At 40.7% G+C, this 15,446-nt stretch overlaps 1 protein-coding gene across 5 annotated transcripts in view; it reads right to left on the bottom strand.

Annotated features, from left to right (window-relative positions):
- Window positions 1–15,446, bottom strand: part of LOC124805353 — a 114,624-nt gene that overhangs the window by 77,573 nt on the left and 21,605 nt on the right. For all 5 annotated transcript variants that reach the window (XM_047265890.1, XM_047265889.1, XM_047265891.1 and 2 more), the window contains exon 3: window positions 12,177–12,301. In XM_047265890.1, coding sequence (XP_047121846.1) covers window positions 12,177–12,301 — 125 coding nt within the window. The remainder of the gene's footprint in view (window positions 1–12,176; window positions 12,302–15,446) is intronic.

Raw genomic sequence — 15,446 nt, forward strand, 5'->3', positions numbered from 1 at the left:
GGTAAACGTGCTTCTGGATGAAACTTACATTGAGCCTTGTTTGATCTCCAAGGGAGATACAATATAAGGTACCAGCAAGACTGATAATAATTTTGCTAAAACAACTCAGGTGTTCTTGTTATCAACCACTCCCCCCCCCCCCCCCCCCCTTTTCAAAATTTAAAAATGTTTAGACTATTATACCTGTTCACAATTTAACAGCTCCACATCTAAAAAAAATATGCTATTACATTTAATAAATGAAGTAGAGAAAATTGGATTTACTGTGTTAGCTTCAGTATCAGTAAATCGGAAAGCTTATGACATACTTACTCCAAATTGCGTACTGCAGCCTTGTATTGCACATCTTGTCAATAAAAGTAGAAAGTTATTCTTAATTTTTTTACAATGTACATACACTGAAATGTATGCGTAACAACTGGACTGGTAAACCTGACAGAGCATCGAAGTTCCTGATTTTGATCTTATAGTTATTGCAGCTTTTGAGTATTTGGAACTGATGTACAAAAATAAAATGGTGCATAAGTAAAATACAGTCATTTGTAGTTATTTGAGGCCCTATTCACTTCTAACATTCAGAAGCAAGATATCAATCTAGCACTGAAAATTTTTGGTGCAAGAACAGTAGCTGCTTAAAAGATCTCAGCTTCTAGGGGCACAGACTTTTCAGAATCGCAACATACAGCATCGTTCATACAAATCATTTGTGACTGATGGCATATAGTGAATGTTAGAGGTGCATATGAAGGTGAAAGATTCAACAATCAGTACGGAAACCTATTTGGGTAAATAGTTTCTTAAAATTAGAGCTTTTAAAAAAAATGTCATCGAGATTGAAAAACTGGAGGCAGAGTGTTCCTAGCTCCCAATCTTCAAGCCCTCAGACTTTTCAGTCACTAGTCAACACTCTTGATACTTTCTTATTCTTGATTCCATATGTATTTGAACATTACAAAACATTACAGACTGATGAGCGAGTTTCAGAATGACGATCTGGAAGGTAGATTTAGCTGTTAGCGTCAACTCAGTGGGGCAAATTACTATGTAAGTTATGCCCAAATGATTAAGAAAAAAATAATATTCGTTGATATGATGCAGCTTAATTCTTTGCATAAAAATATACCCCTGAGGCTCTGCTTCCTTGTTCTGGTACGTATGTTGACACATATTCTGTGATTGTAAGGGAGAAGCACTGAAAGACCTGAGTCGAAACATGGGCGTCTTGGGAGAGCCAGTCCTGACAAAACTCTACCATCTGGTGAGCAAGATGTATGAGACAGGCGAAATACCCTCAGACTTCAATAAGAATATAATAATTCCAATCCCAAAGAAAGCAGGTGTTGACAGATGTGATAATTACCAAACTATCAGTTTAATAAGTCACAGCTGCAAAATACTACAGACAAATGGAAAAACTGATAGAAGCCAACCTCGGGGAAGATCAGTTTGGATTCCGTAGAAATGTTGGAACACGTGAGGCAATACTGACCTTACGACTTATCTTAGAAGAAAGATTAAGAAAGGCAAACCTACGTTTCTAGCATTTGTAGACTTAGAGAAAGCTTTTGACAATGTTGACTGGAATAATCTCTTTCAAATTCTAAAGGTGGAAGGGGTAAAATACAGGGAGCGAAAGGCTATTTACAATTTGTACAGAAACCAGATGGCAGTTATAAGAGTCGAGGGGCATGAAAGGGAAGCAGTAGTTGGGAAGGAAGTGAGACACGGTTGTAGCCTATCCCCCGATGTTATTCAATCTGTATATTGAGCAAGCAATAAAGGAAACAAAAGAAAAGTTCAGAGTAGGTATTAAAATCCATGGAGAAGAAATAAAAACTTTGAGGTTCGCTGATGACATTGTAATTCTGTCAGAGACAGCAAAGGACTTGGAAGAGCAGTTGAACAGAATGGACAGTGTCTTGAAAGGAGGGTATAAGATGAACATCAACAAAAGCAAAACGAGGATAATGGAATGTAGTCGAGTTAAGTCGGGTGATGCTGAGGGAATTACATTAGGTAATGAGACACTTAAAGTAGTAAAGGAGTTTTGCTATTTGGGAGCAAAATAACTGATGATGGTCGAAGTAGAGAGGATATAAAATGTAGACTGGCAATGGCAAGGAAAGCGTTTCTGAAGAAGAAAAATTTGTTAACATCGAGTATAGATTTATATGTCAGGAAGTCGTTTCTGAAAGTATTTGTATGGAGTGTGCCATGTATAGAGGTGAAACGTGGACGATAAATAGTTTAGACGAGAATAGAATAGAAGCTTTCGAAATGTGGTGCTACAGAAGAATGCTGAAGATTAGATGGGTAGATCACATAACTAATGAGGAGGTATTAAATAGAATTGGGGAGAAGAGGAGCTTGTGGCACAACTTGACTAGAAGAAGGGATCGGTTGGTAGGACATGTTCTGAGACATCGAGGGATCACCAATTTAGTATTGGAGGGCAGCATGGAGGGTAAAAATCATAGAGGGAGACCAAGAGATGAATACACTAAGCAGATTCAGAAGGATGTAGGCTGCAGTCGGTACTGGGAGATGAAGAAGCTTGCACAGGATAGAGTAGCATGGAGAGCTGCATCAAACCAGTCTCAGGACTGAAGACCACAACAACAACAAGGGAGAATTTTAAAATATGAAAGGTACCAGAAAGTTTTCTGTCTTTACTGATGTACACATCTGGTTGTGCTCTAAAGAAGGAACTTTATCTTAAATGTGTTATATTTCCAATCTGGTAAGGAAGTCGAATTACCCAACCCAAATGACTTCATTGCTGAATGTGACCACGGAAGGTTGACAGTCCCCGCTGAGAACACTGTTATGGTGACTACTTTTGCTTGGTACATGTTGAAACATGTATTGGATGTGTATTCAGGTACTTTCATTGGTGATTTCCATCAACTTTCCGTTTTGCACTAAATGTATAGTCTTAAGTTGGAGATCTGTGATCCTGATGAGGCTCATTTATATGATACCTGTAAATGCCAGAGAACTTTGAGGGACATATTTCTAAACATCAATTTCTGATTGTGCAAGGTGATGATAAATAATCTAATGGTGTCAATGACACTATACCAAGCAAACAAAGTGGCAGGCAGTTAAAAAAAACTGATGAAAACAAAAATATTTTGTAAATAAATATGTAAATGCCATATTTTTCAGTAATTCCATCCCACTTCTCCTATATAACAATTCTGAACTATGACGTTTGAAGAAGCTTACAAACAAGAGAGAAAATTCCATTTCTTAAGTTGTGTGTGTAATACAGATTTTGTGACATATTCATTTTAAAATTTTATCACGCGCCTCTGTGTGTGTGTGTGTGTGTGTGTGTGTGTGTGTGTGTGTGATGGAATTCAGAGGCTAGGCGAGAATGAAGGAATGAAGTGCACTATTTGGCCTAAAAGTTTTTGTAAGGAATTGTAAAGCAATTGTTTATGAAAATGTGTGTGTGTGGTTTTGAAATTCAGAGACTGAAAAGAATCTGAAGTACAGTTTTGGGCATAAACATTTTTGTGGGGAAGAATGAAGCTGCCAATTATCCATATGTATGTGTGTGTTTTTTGAAAGAGGCTAGACAGAAGCCAAGTACAGTATTTGGCATAAACGTTTCACAGGGAAGTATAAAGTAATCATTTACAAAAATACGTGTGTGCATGTTTTGAAATTTAGTTTCAATACAGAATTCAAAATGTAACATTTGATATAAAACCTTTTGCCCTATAGTATGAAAACAATCATTTATGAAAAAGTGTGTGTGTTTTGGCTAGTTTCAAGATGATTGGTGCAGAAGTAGCAAGTTGCTTATCGCCAAATGACACTCTATGCTCTAAGTTCTTTTTTTCTTTTAAATAAAAACTGAAACAGTACCATCATTTGTGTTACTAAGGAAAAAGATTTCAGTTACTTCATAGTTTACGCAGTTAAAGAAATTGCTTTACTTTTTGCTTCAAGAGTAAATAATAATTCATAAACAACTATGTCATTATACTGAAAATTTACATTCCTAGCTTTCGGAACTTTGTTCCTTCATCAGGGAGGAGAGAGGGGAAAAAAGGGAAGAAGGGAAAGTGGATTCAGTTACTCACAACCCAGGTTATGAAGCAACAGGGAAAGGTAAACAGGGAGGGTAGCAAGGATGGAGGCATGGTTGTCAGAGGGAAGCCAAAGATATTCTACTGTAAGTACTGTGCCAGCTTCAAACCAAAGAGGATGCATACAGAAGTAAAGAGGTATATAGTATAAAGATAAACACAACTATGTAGGATGAAAAGATGTGTGAATGGCTAAAGAGGAAAGGGAAAGAGGAGAAGACTGAAGAGTGAATGGGAGTGAGGTTGTTTAACGTAGGTTCAGTCCAGGGGGATGGCGGGATGAAAGGATGTGTTGGAGTGAAAGTTCCCATCTCCGCAGTTCAGAGAGACTGGTGTTGGGTGGGAGAAGCCAAATGGCACATATGGTGTAGCAGGTTCCTAGGTCCCTAGAATTATGCTGGAGGGCATGCTCCGCTACTGGATATTGGGCATCTCCTAGGCGGGTCTGTGTCCGTTCATGCGCTCAGCCAGTTTAGTTGTTGTCATGCCGATGTAAAAGGCTGTGCAGTGCAGGCATGTCAGTTGATAAATGACATGTGTAGTTTCACACGTAGCCCTGCCTTGAATTGTGTATGTTTTACCAGTAGCGGGGCTGGAGTAGGTGGTTGTGGGGGGATGCATGGGGCAGGTTTTGCAGCGGGGTCGGTTACAGGGGTAGGAACCACTGGGTAGAGAAGGTAGTCTGGGAATATTGTAGGGTTTAACAAGGATGTTACGGAGGTTAGGGGGGTGACGAAAGGCAACTCTGGGTGGTGTGGGGAGAATTTTGTCAAGGGATGATCTCATTTCAGGGGTTGACTTGAGAAAGTCATATCCCTGGCGGAGTAATTTGTTGAAGTTTTCGAGGCCAGGATAATATTGGGTGACAAGGGGGATGCCTCTGTGTGGTCTGGGGGTAGGAACATTGTTGTTGGACGGGGAGGAATGTATTGCTCGGGAAATCTGTTTGTGGACAAGGTCTGCAGGATAGTTGCGGGAGAGGAAAGCACTGGTCAGGTTATTGGTGTAATTGTTGAGGGATTCGTCACTGGAGCAGATACGTTTGCCACGAATACCTAGGCTGTAGGGAAGGGAGCGTTTGATGTGGAAAGGATGGCAGCTATCAAAGTGAAGGTACTGTTGTTTGTTTGTGGGTTTGATATGGACAGAGGTGTGGATGTGAGCTTCAACAAGATGAAGGTCAACATCCAGGAAGGTGGCTTGGGTTTTGGAGAAGGACCAGGTGAAATTCAGATTCGAAAAGGAGTTGAGGTTATGGAGGAAATTAAGGAGTGTTTCTTCACCATGAGTCCAGACCACAAAGATGTCATCTATAAACCTATACCAGGCCAGGGGAAGCAGCTGTTGGGTCTTCAGGAAAGCCTCCTCCATACGGCCCATGAAGAGGTTGGCATAGGAGGGAGCCATCCTGGTTCCCATGGCCGTTCCCCTGATTTGTTTGTAGGTCTGGCCTTCAAAAGTGAAGTAATTATGGGTGAGGATGAAGTTGGTAAGTGTGATAAGGAACGAGGTTTTTGGAAGATCTTCGGGTGGGCGTTGGGAGAGGTAGTGCTCAAGGGCAGAGAGACCATGGGTATGTGGGATGTTTGTGTAAAGGGATGTAGCATCTATGGTGACAAGAAAGGTTTCAGGTGGGAGAGGAGTGGGAATGGATTTGAGGCGTTCTAGGAAGTGGTTTGTGTCTTTGATGTAGGATGGGAGTCTGCGAGTGATAGGTTGTAGGTGCTGGTCTACCAGAGCTGAGATACGTTCGGTTGGGGATTTGAAGCCTGCTACAATGGGACGGCCAGGATGGTTCTCTTTGTGGATTTTGGGTAATAGGTAGAAGGTAGGGGTACGTGGCTCAGGTGGAGTGAGTAAGTCTATGGAAGCCGTTGTGAGGCCTTGTGAGGGACCTTGGATTTTTAGGATTTTTTGCAGCTCAGTCTGGATGGAGGGAATGGGATCCTGGGTAACAGCTTTGTAGGTTGAGGTGTCAGAGTTGACGCAGTCCTTCTGCCACATACTCCACACGGTCAAGTACGACAGTTGTGGAGCCTTTATCCGCCGGGAGGATGACAATAGAGTGGTCTATTTTCAGCTCCTTAATGGCACGGGATTCAGCTGGGGTGATGTTGGGGGTTGTCGGGATGTTCTTCAAGAACCCCTGAAATGAGGTCATCCCTTGACAAAATTCTCCCCACACCACCCAGAGTTGCCTTTCATCGCCCCCCTAACCTCCGTAACATCCTTGTTAAACCCTACAATATTCCCAGACTACCTTCTCTACCCAGCAGTTCCTACCCCTGTAACCGACCCCGCTGCAAAACCTGCCCCATGCATCCCCCCACAACCACCTACTCCAGCCCCGCTACTGGTAAAACATACACAATTCAAGGCAGGGCTACGTGTGAAACTACACATGTCATTTATCAACTGACATGCCTGCACTGCACAGCCTTTTACATCGGCATGACAACAACTAAACTGGCTGAGCGCATGAACGGACACAGACCCGCCTAGGAGATGCCCAATACCCAGTAGCGGAGCATGCCCTCCAGCATAATTCTAGGGACCTAGGAACCTGCTACACCGTATGTGCCATTTGGCTTCTCCCACCCAACACCAGTCTCTCTGAACTGCGGAGATGGGAACTTTCACTCCAACACATCCTTTCATCCCGCCATCCCCCTGGACTGAACCTACGTTAAACAACCTCACTCCCATTCACTCTTCAGTCTTCTCCTCTTTCCCTTTCCTCTTTAGCCATTCACACATCTTTTCATCCTACATAGTTGTGTTTATCTTTATACTATATACCCCTTTACTTCTGTATGCATCCTCTTTGGTTTGAAGCTGGCACAGTACTTACAGTAGAATATCTTTGGCTTCCCTCTGACAACCATGCCTCCATCCTTGCTACCCTCCCTGTTTACCTTTCCCTGTTGCTTCATAACCTGGGTTGTGAGTAACTGAATCCACTTTCCCTTCTTCCCTTTTTTCCCCTCTCTCCTCCCTGATGAAGGAACAAAGTTCCGAAAGCTAGGAATGTAAATTTTCAGTATAATGACATAGTTGTTTATGAATTATTATTTACTCTTGAAGCAAAAAGTAAAGCAATTTCTTTAACTGCGTAAACTATGAAGTAACTGAAATCTTTTTCCTTAGTAACACAAATGATGGTACTGTTTCAGTTTTTATTTAAAAGAAAAAAAGAACTTAGAGCATAGAGTGTCATTTGGCGATAAGCAACTTGCTACTTCTGCACCAATCATCTTGAAACTAGCCAAAACACACACACTTTTTCATAAATGATTGTTTTCATACTATAGGACAAAAGGTTTTATATCAAATGTTACATTTTGAATTCTGTATTGAAACTAAATTTCAAAACATGCACACACGTATTTTTGTAAATTTTCAGTTCTGTTTTATGTGTATCTATCGGCTGTACTGAGCTGAGGTAAGTACTGGCCAGCCCCTCTATCTCTTTGTTAGTATTTGTTTCACATCTTATATGAGATTTTCCATTAATCATTTATGTCATTATACTTAATTTAGTGCAGCACGAAAGGCAAGTATTTGAGATTGTACAGAGTTCAGTCCACAAACTGCCAGTAGACTTTGTCTAGCCACAGCTCAGCTCACAGTCTACAGAGCTACTTTGCTAACAGCACCAATGTGTGCCCAGGCCAGTATTTCTAGTCAGCATGGGACTAGACGGTTTGGGATATCTGATTGTTTTTACTCTGAAGTTTTTCTAGTGCACCTGAGATTACCCCTAAGCAAAAATGATGTGATCATCACAGTGCCTGCAACTAGGCAAGTCCATGGTGTCTGTCTGCTGGTGGACCGCAAGTCCTTGGTAGCAATTTTGGGACTAGGCCACTGGCGCACTGCCTGCAGTGCTGGGTGCTTGTGCCCATCTTATCTTGCTGATACCAAGAGGAAACATACCGATGTAGGTGTTATTATCCATCTGTTTAGGGACTTCAAAATCAAACATTGACCATGCCATGTTTTGCAACTCTCCCAGACATCAATAAGAGTTCTGGCCCAGGTGTGACCAATAGTATCTAGAAGGTTCCTCATTTAAGCAGTGTAAAACTCCACCAGCAAGACAGTTCTGATAAAACTTGATGATGATTGGCACTGATTAGTACCAAACATCCAGGTATGTAACATGTCTGCTTGATTCAAGTTTCAACAGATTTGAAACATGAGAGAGAGAGAGAGAGAGAGAGAGAGAGAGAGAGAGAGAGAGAGAGAGAGAGAGAGAGACAGAAGAGGAAGAGGAGGAGGTGTTTGGATTGTCAATTGTCACCATAGTTGACATGAGACAGTCATTTGTCTAGCTCCTGGCAGTGTCATAACAATATGAAATGCAAATAGCAGCAGAATAGGCTATCACAAATGACAGAGAAATCATTTAAGTCAAAGAATAACCTGTTACGTACAGAGTGGTGCAACTGATGTTCGTCATCAATCATTATTGTATCTATTATCTGCAACCACAGCGTTTGTTGAAAATACACCCATGAGAAGAGCAGTGCTGTCAAAGAAACAAGTAGTCACTCCTCCTCAGTTAATTAGCTTCATGTTCCAAGATCATTTTGCATGATCAATTATGATGATGCAGAATGGGTCTTTCACATTCACATTGCAAATTAATTAGTAAATGTTGCTACATGCTCAATATCAATAGGTTTTATTTATTTATTTTAAACATACAGATAAGAGCTAGTAATTCTTACTGACCACCTTTCTCACATTACAATAATAGGAATTATTCTAAGGAATAGAAGTTGTCAAGGAGAAACTATACTGTCCTGAACAAGCAGTGTTAAAAAGATTATTCCTAGTGGCATTCACAACCAACCAGCCATGTACTGAGTGTTACTTCAAGCACAGCCACAGTAATTTTCCATATTTTATCACAACTTGCCATCATTACCATGGAAGAGGACGTGTAATCAAGAGTACACGTAAAAAAACCTGAGATATTATTTAGTGAGTTCTAAGGGAAGAATTCAGGTAGATTACCACAGGTAAGGACTTTGGGAAATGGTAAATGTCTAATGAGAAAGGACGATATATTGATTTAATAGGGTAAAGGGTGAGTACAAAGAAGGTAAGTCATTAGCTATGTTTTGCAGCTAGAGGTATGATCACATTGTCTGATATAGTTAGAGAGATCATTTGAAATTTGGGTTCCTGCTGCCAAACAGGTTTTACGGACACTGGTTGTACCATGGAGTGAGAGATGAAGGAGTTTTCTCTGGTGATAACAAATTTTTCCAATATGAATGGTAAGTTGGAGGAGAAATAGGAGGGACTGCATATGTTGATCTGTTGGTAAAGCAGACAGTGTGTATGGAAATCTCTGTGTCTGTCTTCTAATAGCCAGCTGTGCTTAACAGTGTGGTACTTGCATCTAACTAGGAGTACTCTACATTGACCAAGACACTACTGACATTGTTCATAAACAATACGTCAAGAACTTTCAGACTGATATGGCGAGCTCAAAGCCTTCAGTCACTGAAGAGAAATATACAGTCATCAGCTCCCCATCTCGGGTCTTTTAAGTGACTACATTAAAGTGCCTGTCACATAAAACCTCAATGTTAGTAGGAGACTGACTCTTCTAGTGGCAGAATCAAATTTACAAGTTTTAACTTTAAAATCTGACATTCAATGAGTCTGATACCACAGAACATCACATTTTCTAACACAAAGTCACTATATACAGAATATATTACCCATGTTTGACCATGGTCCACAATGAACAATAATATTTTTCAGCTCATGCAATGGTAAAAGCATTGACCCTCCTCCATTTTTGTTGTTTCACACGTCGCTATTTCAAGCGAAGATCAATGCATATTCTCGGGTAAGTACTTGTACAATACTGTAGCCACAGGAACAATTGACAGCGCTATCCTTTATCAGTGCTTTACCATAATAAATGTAACTAAGCTGTATTTGCCTGTAACATAAAAAAGCTCATGATGCCAAATACAAAATTTGAATTGTATTGTTATAGTTGTCCTCCATTTCCTCACAAGTTCCCCTACGATATTCCAATAAAATCTAAAATAATTAATCATAGTTCCTGGAATCATAAATAACTTACGGATGCTATCTAATACATCCAGCAGAATGAACTACACTGTCCAGTCACAATGTGACCACCTGACAAAAGCCTGAATAGCCATCATTTGCAGCACAGACTGCTGCAAGACATGGAGGAAGGTTCTGGAAGATACTGACGGGGATGTGGAGCCGTGCCATCTCGAATGCCTTGACCAGCTGCACAAGATTTCTGAATTGAGGATCCATGGCACAAACAGAATGATCGATGTGGTCCCACAGATTTTTGATTTGGTTTAAACCCAAGGGGTTTGGTGGCCATGGGAGTATGACAAACTCATGCTGGTGCTCTTCAATTCACGCTTGTGCACTGTGAGCTGTGTTACATGTTGCATTGTCCCACTGGTATATGTCATCATGCTGAGAGAAAACAAACTGCATGTAGGAGTTGGCATGGTCCTAAAGGATAAATGTATATTTGTGTTGGGCCACTGTGCCTTCCAGAATCACAAAATCACTCAGGGAGTGCCATAAAAACATTCCCCAGACCATAATGCTCCTCCTCTGGCCTGGACCCTTCTGAAGAATGTTGCAGGGTGTTTGTTTTCAGACATTTCACGCAGTAAATTCCAATGACCCTCCGTCTGACAGAGCATAAAACATAGTCCGTCTGGTCACGTGTCGCCACACAGTGGATGTCCAGCTGCGGTACTGGCATGCACATTCCAGTCTTTGTTGCCGATGAACAGCAGTCAGAAAAGGTGCACGAACTAGGTGGTTAGCCCATTGGTTCACCTACACAGACAGCTACTCAACAGTTTCACATCTATTTGTCCATGAACATGTCCACAGTCATAATGCACCCCTGTCACACGGGCCATGTGATGCACCACAGTTGCCTCTGCATTATTTATCGATAAAACCATTTTCTCATGCATGGTATACTTTAACTATGGCGGCACGCCAATCGTTTACAAACTTAGCTGTTCTGGAAATCCTTCCACATCCTTAGCCTGAAATCCAATGATCTTGCTGTTTTAGACATCAGATAAATTCTCAGTTCTGCATTCGACAACGACTGCACTGTTTTCCCTGTCCCCTGACATGCTTTATACATCCACCATTGCTAGTGCTGTCAGCTGCTGTCTGTCAGTGGTTACTGCATGATGATGTCGAACATAGGTGGTGGTCATATTATTGTGACTGAACCATGTACAAAGCAAATAAAAAAAAAGTTTTTTCAACAGAGTGTAAGACGGTTGGGTCACATTACGAGCAAAAGCAAATTGAAAACCACATTGAGGTCTCAGTGGAGCTTCCTGCTCCCGTAAACCTTGAAAAGTTACAGTAGTTCATAAGAACAGTCAATTGTTACAGAAGTTTGTATCTAATATTGTCAAATATACCATTTTTAAATGAACTAATGAAAACTTTTGAATTGTAGCATAAAACAAAACTTTCCTGTCTGCAAGAGTGGTCACACTCCTGCCAGGTAAACATAAGGTATTAGCCACCAACATTTCACAGCATGGCACAGATGCTGTGTTGTTGCATAAAAATGTAGATAGATTGGAACAGTCCATAGGTTTTGCTTCTAAAGCACTGTCTGTAACACTATCAAATGACTCACAATCAAAGAGGCACTAACTATTAGGTACAAAATTTCATACTGGTAACAAACCACAAACTACTGATAACACTTTCTAACACACACAGAAGGACCCCAGGAAACTGGCCCAGTGGTTCTACAGGTGGCCACGATTAATTAGTAATTAAAATTGTTCAATCAATTGTAGACCCACCACAAAGCACACTAGAACCAAAGTCTTATCCCCACTGCCAAAGTGTCCAGACAATGAGTCTGATATGTGTGAGGCACTATGTATCCAGCCAGATGATATGGTACAACAATACAACAAATGTATTGTGGTTCTGGGCTGGAGGGGGAGGATTTAATAAACAAACTGCATGAGGTTTACACAGTTTTATTACTACTATAGTTCTCACCCCAGTAAAGTCTGCATCAGGATCACTGCTCATGTGCTTCACAAACTGTGCCAATAGATTTGATGCAGTAACATCAGTTACTCCTGCAAGTACTTTTCCATGTAATAGTTCCAGTGAAGCATTAGCTGAAATGAAACAAGAATGACTATTAGAACCCAGAAAATTATTACTACTGGCACAAAATCATTCTTTAAAAGATCTGCCAACAAATACAAATTACCTACTCTATATGTTGCAGTATGTCTTTAAAAACACAGAAAGAAAACATTGTTGCAATTTTTTGTGACAGTTTTAATACAAATTAAAAGTTTTGCTCTGTGGATCTCTATTACTTAGGAGAAGAACTGTACAACACTCACCTCCATGAATGAATCTATATTGCTGTAATTCATATCATGCATACGAACACACATATTTTATCAGATATGTATTATAAAAAAATTAAGATTAATACTATTATAAAACACATTACTTCCTTAACACAGATGGATATATATGGATAAACCTGACTTTTCATTTCACAGGATGGGCATACGATTAGTGAAACTGAACAGTTCAAATTTCTAGGTGTTCATATAGATAGTAAACTGCCGTGGAAAGCCCACGTTCAGGATCTTGTTCAAAGACTTAGTGCAGCCATTTTTACTATTCGAATGGTATCTGAAGTGATAGAGCGTTCAACACAAAAATTAGTCTACTTTGCTTATTTTCATTCACTTACGTAGTATGGTATTACATTTTGGGGTAACTCTTCCCAATCTAAAAGGATATTTTTCGATCAGAAACGGGCGGTTCGGGCAGTAAGTGGTGTAAGTTCTCGAACCTCTTGTCGACCCCTGTTCACGAGTCTGGGTATTTTGACATTGGCCTATTTCTTATCAACAATATTAGCTTATTCCCAAGAATAAGCAGGTTTCATTCGGCTAATACTCGGCAGAAATCAAACCTGCATTTGGATTGGACTTCCTTAGCTCTTCTGCAGAAAGGTGTGCAGTATACTGCTGCATCCATTTTCAATAAGCTACCACTTGAATTCAAAAATCTTACCAGTAATCCACATACTTCCAAATCAAAACCAAAGAGTTTCCTCAAGGGTCACTCCACCTATTCTGTCGAGGAGTTCCTTGAAAATTAAGCTGATTCTTGTTGTATTGTCGATTGTGTTTACTTAAACTTTTGGATTGACTTTTTTTGGGTTCATAAACATTTTATTTTTAGAATGAGACTTCACTCTGCAGCGGAGTGAGCACTGATATGAAACTTCCTGGCAGATTAAAACTGTGTGCCGGACCAAGACTCGAACTCGGGACCTTTGCCTTTTGTGGGCAAGTGCTCTACCAACTGAGCTACCCAAGCACGACTCGTGCCCCGCCCTCACAGCTTTACTTCTGCCAGTACCTCATCTCCTACCTTCCAAACTTTACAGAAGCTCTCCTGCAAACCTTGCAGAACTAGCACTCCTGAAAGAAAGGATATTGCGGAGACATGGCTTGGCCACAGCCTGGAGGATGGTTCCAGAATGTTGGAAGGTAGGCGATGAGGTACTGGCAGAAGTAAAGCTGTGAGGGCGGAGCATGAGTCATGCTTGGGTAGCTCAGTTGGTAGAGCACTTGCCCGTGAAAGGCAAAGGTACCGAGTTCGAGTCTCGGTCTGGCACACAGTTTTAATCTGACAGGAAGTTTCATTTTATTTTTATCTGTTATCACTTTTATGTTGTAATTTCCATGACCTTGGAGATTTGTTCCTCAATTTGGTCCTACAGAACTTAATGCATAAATAAAAAAATAAAATAAAATAAAAATTGAGTGTTTTCTTGATTTTATGTGTTACATCATCTCCTGGACAAGAGCTCCTTGATCTGACTAGAGTCAGCATATACAGAATTTCTGTATCGGTAAACTTTTTCTCAAAATTTGAACAACGTTTCTTGGAACTGTACATGTAACTTTTTAGTACAATGTAACTACCAATCATAAGGAAACGTTACTGGTGACAACAAAGGATACTGTTTAAAAAGATTTACAATTTTCATCATGGTGGTACACCACAGGCCACAGACCACGGCGGTGAACAAAAGCAGCGGGGTTTTGTATGGGTAAATGCACATGCACCTGTTGAGCAACTGACCACCCAGATGAACCAAGGGGCTACCAACAGTATCTCGTCAATGGCTGTCCACCAAACATTGATGTGTATAGGTCTAAGCAGTAGGCATCTGGTTCATGGACCCATGCTAACTGCTGTTCATTGGCAATGAAGGCTGGAATGTGCATCCCAATACTGCAACTGGAGCTCCACTGGGTGGCGACAGGCAGCCTTTTGCAATGAACTATATTTTACAGTCCATCAGCATGAAATGCCTGAAAGCAAACACCTTGCCACAACTGTCAGAAAGGTCCAGGCCGGAGGAGGGAGTGTTACAGTCTGAGGAATGTTTCTGTGGCATTCCCTTGGTGATCTCGTCATTCTGGAAGGGACAATGTATTAACACAAATATGCATCTAACCCTGGGGACCATGTCCACCTCTAAATGCAATTTGTTTTTCCATGCACGATGGCATCTACCCGCAGGGCAATGCAACATGTCACACAGCTCGCAGTGTACGAGATTGGTTTGAAGAACACCAGGATGAGTTTACCGTACTCCACCGGCCACCGAACTCCCCACATTTAAACCCATTTGAGAATCTGTGGGACACCTTGACCTGGTTATTTGCATCATGGAATCTCAACAGAGAAATCTAGTGCAAGCTGGCCATGGCACTAGCCAGTATGGTTCCACATCCCTCACTGAATCTTGTCCTGCACATCTTACAGTGCTTCACACAGCAATAGATGGTTATTCACACCATTGACAGGTGGTCACATTAATGTGACTGGACAGTGTAAGAACAAAAATAATAAGAATCAAAATTAAATGTTTACACACTGAAAATTCTGGATGCAAAATTAATATTAAATCTTTAGACTAGTCTGATGATTGAGCAGACATCATCAAGACTAAAGAAGAAATAACATATGCCATAGGAAAACTACACAAGATTATGGCAAAGATAGGCTCCCTGATATCTTATGAGAAATCCTACTACATGGAAAAGCTGCATTAAGCTAACAGGAAAGTTACAATTAACATGGAATACAGGACGATTTTACTGGTCATAATTGTTGGAGGACACTGTAAAAGTTACAAAAACTGAAAAACAGGAACAGAAAATTATTAGGAAAAAATAGGGCTGGAAATAAGAAAATGGAACGTTGATGAAGAGAACA

This window comes from Schistocerca piceifrons, chromosome 7 (assembly GCF_021461385.2).
Source record: "Schistocerca piceifrons isolate TAMUIC-IGC-003096 chromosome 7, iqSchPice1.1, whole genome shotgun sequence".
NCBI lineage: Eukaryota > Metazoa > Arthropoda > Insecta > Orthoptera > Acrididae > Schistocerca > Schistocerca piceifrons.